This window comes from Staurois parvus, unplaced genomic scaffold (genome assembly GCF_062004578.1).
Source record: "Staurois parvus isolate SC_StPar_1 unplaced genomic scaffold, SC_StPar_1.0 ptg000176l, whole genome shotgun sequence".
Classification (NCBI taxonomy): domain Eukaryota; kingdom Metazoa; phylum Chordata; class Amphibia; order Anura; family Ranidae; genus Staurois; species Staurois parvus.
In genome coordinates, this window is record NW_028317972.1 from 3048145 (window position 1) to 3060902 (window position 12758).

Below are 12758 nucleotides of genomic sequence, written 5' to 3' on the forward strand. Positions count from 1 at the left end.
TATTCTGCAGATACACTTAGAGGAGCTCTGCAGATACACTTTTTGCCGGCTTGGAATTAATCTTATTTTCATCCTACTTCTTCTTCTTCTTCTTCTTCATCCTCATCCTCAGAAGAAGAAGAAGAGGATGAAGAAGAAGAAGAAGTAGGATGAAAATAAGAATAATTCCAAGCCGGCAAAAAGTGTATCTGCAGAGCTCCTCTAAGTGTATCTGCAGAATAGAGGAGCTCTGCAGATACACTTTTTGCCGGCTTGTAATTATTCTTATTTTCATCCTACTTCTTCTTCTTCTTCCTCTTCATCCTCATCCTCTTCTTCTTCTTCTGAGGATGAGGATGAAGAAGAAGAAGAAGAAGTAGGATGAAAATAAGAATAATTCCAAGCCGGCAAAAAGTGGATCTGCAGAGCTCCTCTATTCTGCAGATACACTTAGAGGTGCTCTGCAGATACACTTTTTGCCGGCTTGGAATTAATCTTATTTTCATCCTACTTCTTCTTCTTCTTCTTCTTCATCCTCATCCTCATCCTCAGAAGAAGAAGAAGAGGATGAGGATGAAGAAGAAGAAGAAGAAGAAGAAGTAGGATGAAAATAAGAATTATTCCAAGCCGGCAAAAAGTGTATCTGCAGAGCTCCTCTATTCTGCAGATACACTTAGAGGAGCTCTGCAGATACACTTTTTGCCGGCTTGGAATTAATCTTATTTTCATTCTACTTCTTCTTCTTCTTCATCCTCATCCTCAGAAGAAGAGGATGAGGATGAAGAAGAAGAAGAAGAAGAAGAAGTAGGATGAAAATAAGAATAATTCCAAGCCGGCAAAAAGTGTATCTGCAGAGGTCCGCTAAGTGTATCTGCAGAGCTCCGCTATTTCTGACAGTTCTGTGACATTCACTCCATACAGCGGTTGAAACATTGTATCTATTTGTTTCCATAAATGGATCCATTTATGGAAACAAATAGATACAATGTTTCAACCGCTGTATGGAGTGAATGTCACAGAACTGTCAGAAATAGCCTATTTCTGACAGTTCTGTGACATTCACTCCATACAGCGGTTTCAACCGCTGTATGGAGTGAATGTCACAGAACTGTCAGAAATAGCCTAAGAAATAGCGGAGCTCTGCAGATACACTTTTTGCCGGCTTGGAATTCTCCTTCTTCTCATCCTTCTTCTTCTTCTCATCCTTCTTCTTCTTCTCATCCTTCTTCTTCTTCTCATCCTTCTTCTTCTTCTCATCCTTCTCCTTCTTCTCATCCTTCTCCTTCTTCTCATCCTTCTTCTTCTTCTCATCCTTCTCCTTCTTCTCATCCTTCTTCTTCTCATCCTTCTTCTTCTCATCCTTCTCCTTCTTCTCATCCTTCTTCTCATCCTTCTCCTTCTTCTCATCCTTCTTCTCATCCTTCTCCTTCTTCTCATCCTTCTCCTTCTTCTCATCCTTCTCCTTCTCATCCTTCTCATCCTTTTCCTTCTCCTTCTTCTCATCCTTCTCCTTCTCCATCTTCTCATCCTTCACCTTCTCCTTCTTCTCATCCTTCTCCTTCTCCTTCTTCTCATCCTTCTCCTTCTTCTCATCCTTCTCCTTCTCCTTCTTCTCATCCTTCTCCTTCTCCTTTTTCTCATCCTTCTCCTTCTTCTCATCCTTCTCCTTCTTCTCATCCTTCTTCTCATCCTTCTCCTTCTTCTCATCCTTCTTCTCATCCTTCTCCTTCTTCTCATCCTTCTCCTTCTTCTCATCCTTCTTCTCATCCTTCTCCTTCTTCTCATCCTTCTTCTCATCCTTCTCCTTCTTCTCATCCTTCTTCTCATCCTTCTCCTTCTTCTCATCCTTCTCCTTCTTCTCATCCTTCTCCTTCTCCTTCTTCTCATCCTTCTCCTTCTTCTCATCCTTCTCCTTCTTCTCATCCTTCTCCTTCTCCTTCTTCTCATCCTTCTCCTTCTCCTTCTTCTCATCCTTCTCCTTCTCCATCTTCTCATCCTTCTCCTTCTCCTTCTTCTCATCCTTCTCCTTCTCCTTCTTCTCATCCTTCTCCTTCTTCTCGTCCTTCTCCTTCTTCTCATCCTTCTCCTTCTTCTCATCCTTCTCCTTCTCCTTCTTCTCATCCTTCTCCTTCTCCTCATCCTTCTCCTTCTCCTTCTTCTCATCCTTCTCCTTCTCCTTCTTCTCATCCTTCTCCTTCTCCATCTTCTCATCCTTCTCCTTCTTCTCCTCCTTCTCCTTCTCCTCCTTCTCCTTCTCCTTCTCCTTCTCCTTCTTCTCATCCTTCTCCTTCTTCTCATCCTTCTCCTTCTCCTTCTCATCCTTCTCCTTCTCCTTCTTCTCATCCTTCTCCTTCTCCTTCTTCTCATCCTTCTCCTTCTCCTTCTCCTTCCTCATCTCCAAGGGCATTTAAATTAAAGGTACAGTGTTCTGCACTAATTTAAAGGCTCTCTGAAGCCTAGAAACCCTTTTTATAAGTTAACTTCGTAGCGAATAAATTCGCATCGAATCGAATTTCTTCCTGAAATTCGGCGAATCAGCCGAATCGAATTTTTGAATAATTCGCTCATCTCTACTTGTTACACTCACTGTGGAACCTAAGGGGTTAATCCTCTGTATTGTGTAAAAACGCTTTTTGAGCCTGACTTCTCTGATCCTCCCCATCTTCCTGTGTCCCCCCTGATAAGACATATCATCTGGAGGCAATCTGCACATGCTCAGTTTGGTGTGTATTGCTAGAGAGGTTTTTTTTTTTTTTCTTGGGAGAGTGCATGTGATCATCATAGGGCCAATCAGTATTGTCCACAGAGGTCAGGGGTCCTGCATCTTCATAGAGCAGAATGAAAACTCCTACTACAAGCTTTAAAATGTGCTCGGCTGGACGCTGATGGAAGTCACAAGACTGCTATATACTTCTAATGAGAAAAGGTATTTAGCAGTTTATATTTACTAAAATAATTGCAATTCCGTGTGCTGTGTACTGTGGGAGAGCGGATATAGTGAATGCAGGGTCCGGGGTTTAGTAACACTTTTAATAAAAGTTATACAATTTCCCGACCATAACATGGGTGACATAACTTTTTAGATTTCACAGTCCTGTGTAACTGAAACCTACCTGAAATTCCACTTTAATGTTTATGGATGTCTGTGTAACCCAGATCTTGTCAGATCTCCGTTTGTGTCATTACAGAAAGAACGAGAAAATGGATCCAATCTGGCATTTATGTTTCGCCTTCCATTTGCTGCTGGCCGAGTATTCAGTATCAGCATGCTGGATACACTGTTATATCAGGTCTGTGTATTTCTGTTGTCAGACACAGTGTGCAAAGACTCTAGAGGCCAATCTGTATATATCATTATCAAGTATGGCTGTGTCTGAGGACATACTGTTCACATATGTAAACTGTACATGGAAATATAATGACAAGTACAACTCATGCCAACTAGACTCATTTAAAAAGACTGCACATATATATTCAAGAATTGGGAGAAATAAGAAAAGGTTAATTCCTGGCTGACATGCTTACCAAATGGCTCCAATGTTTCCTGCCTCGGAGACCAGACTTCATAGCAGGAGCTTTGGCTTTTCTTTTCCTTCACTGGCTGCATACTTCTTACAGATCATTGACTCACAAAGTATTAAAGCCATTAGACTAACATTACAGCCAGACAACTAGCATATTCAGAAGGTCATTGCCAATGGCAGTGTCCATATACAGTAGCTCCCAGTACATTTCTTTTGAGACTATTTAATTGAGGTCTTCTGTGTTGCCAGTATTAGTCTTGTATCGTGGTAGACATTGATCAGTGCAGAAAGTTTGTAGTAATATCTTATACTGGCTAACATATGTTATTAAAGTTGCAAGTTTTCAGGACTTTAGGCTTGCATCTGTAATTTTCAGAGAATGGTCTGAGGAGGGAACATAAAGTCCTGAAAGCTTGTGTGGTGAATAACTTAAAAAAGAGTTATGACTTTTTGTACATTATTCATTTCCTAATATGACAAAGTACATCTAGTACTTAGACCCATCTTTCTAGGTTCCCTGTAAAACTAGATACAATATTGAGCAGCCCCCCCCTTTGGGACACAGCTGCCTGAAACCACAACTAGAATTCTTCATGCCAGTGCTAGGAACTGGAGATGCACGCTAGTAAAGCAGTCATCTCCATGCTAGCTTCTCCATCACAGCTAGTGTAAGAGGGGATCTAGGAAGATCTGTATATTATTCTGTATATAACGACATGTACTTTTGTCCCATTAGGAAATGTGAAAAGACTACCAATAAGGAATTTCACGTCTATTGCTGAATGCCTCTTTTCAGCCTTTGATTCAGAATTAGTGAAGCCAGAAAAACAGGCATAAAGCAGCCTCCATATATTGCTCATGACCGATTTGCTTAAATGGAAATTCATTTGTATTCATTTGTATTTGTGGTCACACACACTTTTATTGAAATCATTTTATCTTCCTTCAGTCATTTGTAAAGGATTATATGATCACCATCACCAGACTTCTTCTTGGGTTGGACACTACACCAGGCTCAGGCTACTTGTGTGCGGTGAGTAATGCAATATGCTGTAATCCAGATCCTTCCTGCTCTTTGTGTGTGGGAGGGTAGGACAATCCACCGTGAAGGTGAAACCGTGACCAAGATATCAAGGTCCACAGACACAAAGCTCCTTCTCCCATTGTGGTCTGTCAGGGGTTAAAGGGCAGCACTATTGTCTGACAGATGTGACAACTACTGGGAAGGACAGAATAAAACCGGCTACATCTTACAGTGAAAAATTGAGAGCTATGTACCCTGGCCCATCTCCGTTACGTTTTTGGGGATGCAGTCAGGTGGGAACTGTGTCACACATGGTGGACTTGTCCCAAAGTTCAGTGCTTTTGGGTTAAGATGCTCTGATCTATTCTGTCACTATGATAAATGTGCCCAAAAACCCATGTACACAAAACCAAAATGGAAATGGAAATGAACCAGTAGATGGAGTTCCTAGGCATACTCAATCAATAATATTCTATATGTTTCTGCCAGCACAAATTGCATTAACCACATCCTAGAAAAGCCCCGTGGTAGATATTAATGTAAACCTAATTGGATAATGCTGCACAAAAAAATCACTAGTGTGCTACATGACAACCAACAAAGTTTTAGTGTCTGGACATTGTGGATATGATACTTACAGCCCTCATAATGACTTCCTTTTAAATACTGCAGGGGTTCGGCTCTGAGCGGGAAAATATCTTCCTCACTTTTTTTTCTTTCGCTCCCCCCCCCCCCCTTTTTATTTTCTGCTTTTACCCTTTCTTTTACTACCTCTCTGATCAGGAACATTTACCACGTGTCATTATTCCCCGACGTGGGGGGTTGAGGTTTATTGCTTTTTAGTAGGTTATGTTGAGCCGTTCTGCAGGGTATAAGTGTTGGATGTTCACGAGCAGTCTATTGTTTTTTTCTTGTCAAAGGTTCTTCTTGAGCAGTTTTATTGTTTTTCTTACATTTCTGTATCTGCTCCTATAATGGGGGCATTTGTTTATAAGTAGTTCACTTGTTAGTATGCCTGAGAGCTACCCCATCTTTAACATTGTCTGAATGTGATTTATCTCCATAACCCGAGTAGATATTTTTATGTTGTACCCTCATTTTTGCTGATAGACTGGTTCAAGCTACACGTGACAATCATTTGTCTGTAACTTTGCATTTCTTATTTTGGAAAAAAGTTAATTATTGAAACAGAAAAATTTGGGAGCTGTCAGCCTCATTTGCCTGTACAAATTCTTTAATTGCTTGCCCCTCTGTGGATGGAACAGACTTATTTTTTTCTTTTGTTAATGTAGATGAAAATCACGGAGGAAGATCTCTGGATCAGAACGTACGGACGGTTATTTCAGAAACTTTGTTCATCCAGTGCGGAAATCCCGATTGGCATTTATAGGACTCAGTCACATATGTTTTCCACGTCTGAGGTAAAGAAGATGCAATCAAATCTGTTTTGTACTGAGGAGAAAATTGAGTATTATTGCCAACCCTTGAGTGTATAGTTCAGACGTATTCAGAGAGAATGGGCCTGTCAGACCTCAGCTGCTGACAAGTGTATCCCCTCTCATGTGAAGTGATGAGGAGGAAATCTGAGCTATCTCTCTGGTTTACTGAAGGAGATTGTAGGTTGTAGCTGGGACCCCTGGACAACCACCAGGCTCAAGGCTTCTGCCAAGGTTGTCATGTAGGTGATCTGACCCTGAGTCTGTTTTAAACCATAATTTCTTATCAACTGAAACATTAGATATTCCATCAGTATAATCTTCTCTACAGTTCTTCAATTTTGTAAAAAATAAATAAATATGACACATTCCTTGTTTTGCTACATTTTCAAGGATGTGATATATATGCAAATTACTGCATATGTCTTTCTCATGCAACTTGAAACATTTTTATTTCAACCTTTCTCTGAAAACAGATGCAGCTTAACCCTCAAAAACCATGTCTGCTGCTTTCTTCTCAAAATCCCTTCCTTTCTCCTTGTCCAGTTGACTTTGTTGCACACTAGCAGTAACTGAAAATGTAGACTGTAGGAAGAACAGTGGACATTTGGGGTCAGTGCACCTGCTTCCAGATGCAAACTAACTAGATCAGTGGTTCTCAACCTGTGGGTCGTGACCCCTTTAGTGGTCGAACGACCCTTTCACAGGGGTCCCCTAAGACCATCAGAAAACACATATTTCTGATGTGTAAAGAGCAGCTACTGTGTAGAAAGCAGCTGCTGTGTTGAAAGCAGCTACTCTGTTAAAAGCAGCTACTGTGTTGAAAGCAGCAGTATTGGAGGTAAAACGACACTCATGAATTATAATTACTGGGTAAATAATTTTATGGTTGGGGGTCACCACAACATGAGGAACTGTATTAAAGGGTCACGGCATTAGGAAGGTTGAGAACCACTGAACTAGATGCTTCTGATTAAAATAATTATTTTACTTTTACTTTTCTGGTACAAATATTTGTTTTAAGATTTTAAGAGTAATACAGTGTGGGATTAACCCATGCAGGGGGCCAGTTACAGTCATGTACAACAGGAAATCACACACACTTTTAAATAGTGGGTATTGAAACTGGTGGGTGTATGCGTAACAGAGTAATAGACAAAATTTCAAAAGTTGAGTAACATGGTCATACAGCATAGACCGTTGGCCTAAATGACTGGCTGGGCCAAAAGACCCAAGTATAAAAACCTTATGAGGAAGAAATGGAAAGAAGCCAGAAAGGAAGGTAAGTGAAAGGGGGAAGAAGATTGAGAGAAAAAAAGGGGGGGGAGGGAGAAGGGAAGGTGAAGAAAAAAGTGGAAGGGGGAGGGGGATTTCTGCAAGCTCAGGTCTTTTAGTTACTTTAAAGCTTCTTTATGACTTATAGAACATTAACAATATGTTTTTTCTTCTTTAAACAGCCACATGATATCAGAACGCAGGTAAGCCTTCCAGTTCTGTAGATTAAACACAAAACTGCAGCCTCTATACATGCGTAATTAAGGTGCTTTAAAACTCAAGTAGCTTCAAGAAACATTTAATGGAAACTTTTCAGATGGATGTATGGGATCTGCCAATGCAGACTTTTTTGTATACTTGCTCTGAGTCAGTGAAGCAAAGATGACAGGTCTGGAGAATCTCTTATCAACATTTCTTTGCCCAGGGTAACCATTGGAGGGATTTCCCTTCATTTCCTGGGGACAGTGTCAAAGGGACAGGAGATTATGGGAAATTTCTCTAGTGTGGACAGAGATAGTGAAAAAGATATGTAGAAGCTCTGTCAAATATTTATCGCCGGACTGAACATGGGAGCGACAAACCTCTAAGCGAAACAAGGCCAAATGAAAAGTTTCTTGATCAAAGGTGCTTTGTCCAATAGTAACAACCTGGTTAAGGTTTATGTCTTTATTATTTGTGTCTTTCTGTCTCAGTGACCCTTAGGGCTCAATCACACTTTGCTGTTTTACCAACGCTTGCCAAACGCCCCTATAGCGTTTGGCAAGTGTTGGTCCGGCATTTGCGGAGCGTTTTTTAACGCTCCGCAAACGCCGCATGCGCGGTTTAGCGGCGGTTGCTAGGCATTTGCCGAGTGTTAATCAGCCCCACAAACGCCTATAATGCAGTTTGAGTGGTGTTACTGCTCTGCAAACGCCCTGCAACCGCATCACAACCGCACCGCCGGCTGGGCGTTTGCGGAGCGGCACCATAGACAAGAATAGGAGGCTTCAAAGCCTCCTGACTCGACCAGAGGCATCTGTTTTGCTGCAACGCGATGCGACGCATACGCTCCCGTTAGAACAGCACCATGTGCTGTAATGTGCAGAATTGGCAAAAACGCTTCCCAAACGCCTCTCTGCCGGCTGCACACAACGCTAGTGTGAATGTAGCCTTATTCTTCATCCGGGTGTCATTGAGACAAGACATACAGAAAATCCCTCCCCCAAAATATTCAGACCTCTAAAAGACAAGTTTTGGATTTAAAGCGGAGCTCCACCCAAAAGGGGAAGGTCCGCTTTAAGACTTTGTCCCCCGCTTCCCATTAAGGATTGGCACCTTTGGGGAACGGGTACCCAAATTTGACAGGTACCCACTCCCACTGCGACTGCCTAATGCGATTGGAAGCGGAAGCTGTCCTCCCCCCTCCCTCCCCGTAGTCTTCTGGGACACGTGACAGGTCCCAGAAGACTACGGGGAGGGAGGGGGGAGGACAGCTTCCGCTTCCAATCGCATTAGGCAGTATGCACTATGAGACCATTCACAAAGTGCAGCGCTTCTCGCGCATGTGCAGTGGGCACCTGGCAGTGAAGCCGCAAGCTGTCACAGCCGGGCACCCACACTGAAGATGCCGGCGCCAGGAAGAGAAGACGGCTGGTGAAACCAGCGGTGGTGAGGACACCGCAGGACCGAGGGACAGGTAAGTGGCAGTATATTAAAAGTCAGCAGCTACAGTTTTTGTAAGTACCTGAATCTGCTCTGGTATCAGCCTTTTGCAGTCTCTGTACAGCAGAGTGGGAGAGGGAGAAGCAGAACAAGTCGCCAGTCAGTTATGCTGCAGTGGTCATGGACATGGACATAAATTCAAAAACTTTTGCTGGTAAAATAGCTCCCTTTTATCTATTTCATGTGTCTATTCACCTGTTTGCCTGGAGTCCAGCTCTAAAGGAATGCAATTTTCTGTAGTATTTGTTTTGTCTTTATAAGGTCCAAAACTGCTTGAGTTTTGAAACACGGAACTTCATAGGCGTATTTTTTTTTTCAACCTAAATTACAATGTAACTATTTCCAGTAACCTTAGATCTTGTGACTAAATAAAAACATTTTAGAGCAGCAAATCATCTCCTTAATTTCTTTACTTGGAATAAAAAAGGAGGATGAGACTGATTGCTATGACAGACATCAACTGATGAACCTTGATGTGTTTCACTTATTTATAAGTACCTTATGAATAGGCATTTTGTGCCAAATACATTCAGGTTCCTCAGTTGATGTCTGTTTACCTGTGCATAGGTTATACACAATAAATCTATGGTTGAGCAAGAGAACTATAGGGAATTTATGTATTGGATTGTTTGTAGATCAAGCTGACTTCATCAAATATCCAGTACAGCATCACTCTTCTCTTTTGATTTTTAGTCTCAAATATCAATCAACGTGGAAGATTGTGAAGACACGAAAGAAACAAAGGAGCACTGGACGGGTAAGCCCAGCCACAGGAACTCCACTTCAAGCGACCAATCAGAGCACCCGCTGCTACGCAGGAAAAGCATGCAGTGGGCGCGGAGGCTAAGCAGGAAAGGGAACAAGCAGACAACTAAGACAGCAGAGTGGATAAGCCAACAACGACTAAACTTATACAGGAGATCAGAGCGTCAGGAACTTTCTGAGTTGGTGAAAAACCGTATGAAGCACTTGGGTCTCCCTACAACGGGGTATGGTAAGTCCTTGCTGTGCTCTTGTTGGGTTTTTGTTGCTTATGTGGACCTCAGTTCTGAGTTTATCATTCACGTTACAAAATCTGTTCAGTCATTTGTCCTATGTTGTTTCTGTGACAAGTGTAAGGGACCACTAATAAGTACTAATGCCATTTAGGAATCCTTTCAGCTGTGCTAAAGTCTGTCCACTCAATGCAACATTCATTTGATTTGTATTTAATCCATTTCAATCAGATTAAGCAGGCTTTTTTTTTCAGGGCTTCTAGGCAGGACTTCTGCCTTTTGTCACACATGCTGTGCAACTTCTCAGAATAAACGTTTAAGAAGTGTAAAGGATGCCAGCAACTAAAGAAATTTATCAAACTTGGCAGCTAGGCTGACAAAATAAATGCTGGGATTTGTCATTCTGTAAATAAACTCAGACTCAGTTTACTTGCCAAATTCTTACATTTTGCTGGAGTGTGCCTTTAGACTTCATGCAAGGAACAAAATTTCTGCCCTCATGCTACTTACCACTGGTAAGTTGCCACCACTGGTTTAGGGTTTTGAAGTCTGCTCATTAACAAAACATCCTCCATGTCTAGACCCAAAATGTTGCTACATTGTTTGCTGCCTTGTTTTATTTGCCCTTTGGTGTTTGGGTAAGAAATAGTTAGTAATTGGGCAATGTGGCTGATTGCACCTTCTGTCCTCCCCAGCATGATAACATGAAACAAGATGTAGCGAAGTTCTTATTGTTTGTTTCTTGGTCTCGGTTGGCATGTTCTGGTCTGTCATATGTACACTTGTAGAATGTTGTTTTGTTCTAATGTTATAAAGAGACAGGTTTCACCTATTGAAAAGTCCCTCCATACAAAAAAATCATCTTTTTTTGAAAATGTTGGGAAATCAACCCACCTGAAGTTTCTTCCATCTCTGTGCTGAGTTTTTTGGGTCTGTTCACCTGCCTCTCCTATAAAAAGCAGCCATCGCTCTGTTTGAATCTATATTTTATAGTATCAGGAATGCAACAGAAGGTATGAAACTCCAAGTTAGGTGAGAAGAGAGCCGGGAGTTATGGCAAAAGATTTTTATGAAGTTACCAATCCAGTGGTTACAGTACACCAGATTAAGCCATAGTTTAAAGGTCTGTAGCTGAAATGTGACTTTTGGAAGAGGCTGAACTTTTAGGTGTTGCATGGTTGAACCCAGTGCAGTGCTTTCCATGAGCTTGTACACAAGATTTTTGTACATTTCTAGGCCTTGAACAGGTGACACTCTTTTTAATAGGATAAAAGAAAATGTTTTTTACATTTTCAAAATAAACCAGATTATTCTGACAGATTATTCTGGGGGCAAAGTGCTTTCCATTGCCTTGGCACCTCTCAGTGCAGAAGGTGCCAGGGCTGGATGTATTATTAGGGAGACAGACTGTGGCTTCCAGAAATATTATACCGTGCTTTGTGTTACTTTGTGTCTTGAATGTGAACTTGTTACAGTTTATCGTATATTTATCTCTATATACATCTTTGATTATGTGTCTATGATATCTATGCTTTAAAAAAAAAAGTGAATTGCCTTGCTATCTACTGACCCTCTGGATTCACAACGTTCTGAGGCATTGGCCCGGAGCAAGTTGTGGTATGCATCCTTGTTCCCCATCCGAGGCTCCAAGTACTGCAACATGTGGGTGAGCATAATGACCAGGCAACCAGCAAATTCAGAAGTCAGCATTGGTGGCATCTGTGTTTTTGTAAGGAAAAGTCTCCTTTAACTGCATCTGCAGATGTACAGAGATTTGTCTGTGGAATGGAATGCTTAAAGTAGCCCTGTGGTCACTTCAAAAATGAGAAATGGATGACAGGGATAGAAATGGGAAGCTGGATATGCCTCATATGGGCACCCACATATTTTACTGCATTCTGGGAGCCTGAAAACCACCGCCACCCTTGTTATCAAATGTCAACTACTTCCATTGGCTGAAAACTTAGGCCCATCCTCTCTGAATCCCCTTGCTGGCCCATGAGGCTGTACATCAACACTGTGGGCCAACAGGAGGGGTAGTTGAGGTTTTCAAACCTTTACAAAGAAGGCAGCTAGGTAAGGTAGATGCTGTTATTATTTCTTGCAAAGTTTTAGTGTCATATGCCTTGCTGTAATCCAGTGCACCTTGAGCCTGGGTTCACACTGATGCCCCGCGGAATTAGCAGCGGTTTCTGTGCGAATTCCGCACCACATCACAATCGTACCCCGTTCATGCGAACCTCTGCGGGTATGTTAAGTTAACAACACCCCAAAATAGGTTCGCAAAACGCAGTGCGATGTACAGAATCGGATCACATGGGTGTGAATACCCATGTGATCCGATTCTAGTGTGGACAAAAAAAAAGGGTCCTGCACCTTTTTCTGGTGCGGATGCGGTGCAATTCGAGCCTGGGTTCACCACATTCCTGTGCAAATCACATTTGAATTGTGTGCGGTGCGATTTGATCCATATATTTTGTATGGCTCTAATCACACCGTATCCGCACCAAAAAGGTGCAGGACCCTTTTTTTTGGTTTGCACTAGAATCGGATTGCATGGGTATTCACACTTATGCGCTCTGATTCTGCACATCATACCACGTTTTGCGAACTGATTTTGGGGTGTTGTTAACTTAACATACACATTCACAGCAGTTTGCATGAACAGGGTGCGATTGTGATGCGGTGCGTAATTTGCACAGAAATCGCTGCGAATTCCACGCCGCATCAGTGTGAACCCAGGCTGAGCCATACAAAGTGTATGGCTCAGATTGCACCGCACACAATTCATTTGTGATTTGCACAGGAATGCGGTGCGGTTCCT

General features: G+C 42.0%; 1 protein-coding gene across 3 annotated transcripts in view; it reads left to right on the forward strand.

Moving 5' to 3' along the window:
• The window catches only part of KCNT1 (potassium sodium-activated channel subfamily T member 1), a 556984-nt gene that overhangs the window by 512650 nt on the left and 31576 nt on the right, over positions 1-12758 (forward strand). For all 3 annotated transcript variants that reach the window (XM_089677057.1, XM_089677058.1, XM_089677059.1), the window contains exons 25-29: positions 3168-3269; positions 4453-4536; positions 5820-5948; positions 7421-7441; positions 9633-9933. In XM_089677057.1, the coding sequence (XP_089533183.1) occupies positions 3168-3269; positions 4453-4536; positions 5820-5948; positions 7421-7441; positions 9633-9933 (637 nt within the window). The remainder of the gene's footprint in view (positions 1-3167; positions 3270-4452; positions 4537-5819; positions 5949-7420; positions 7442-9632; positions 9934-12758) is intronic.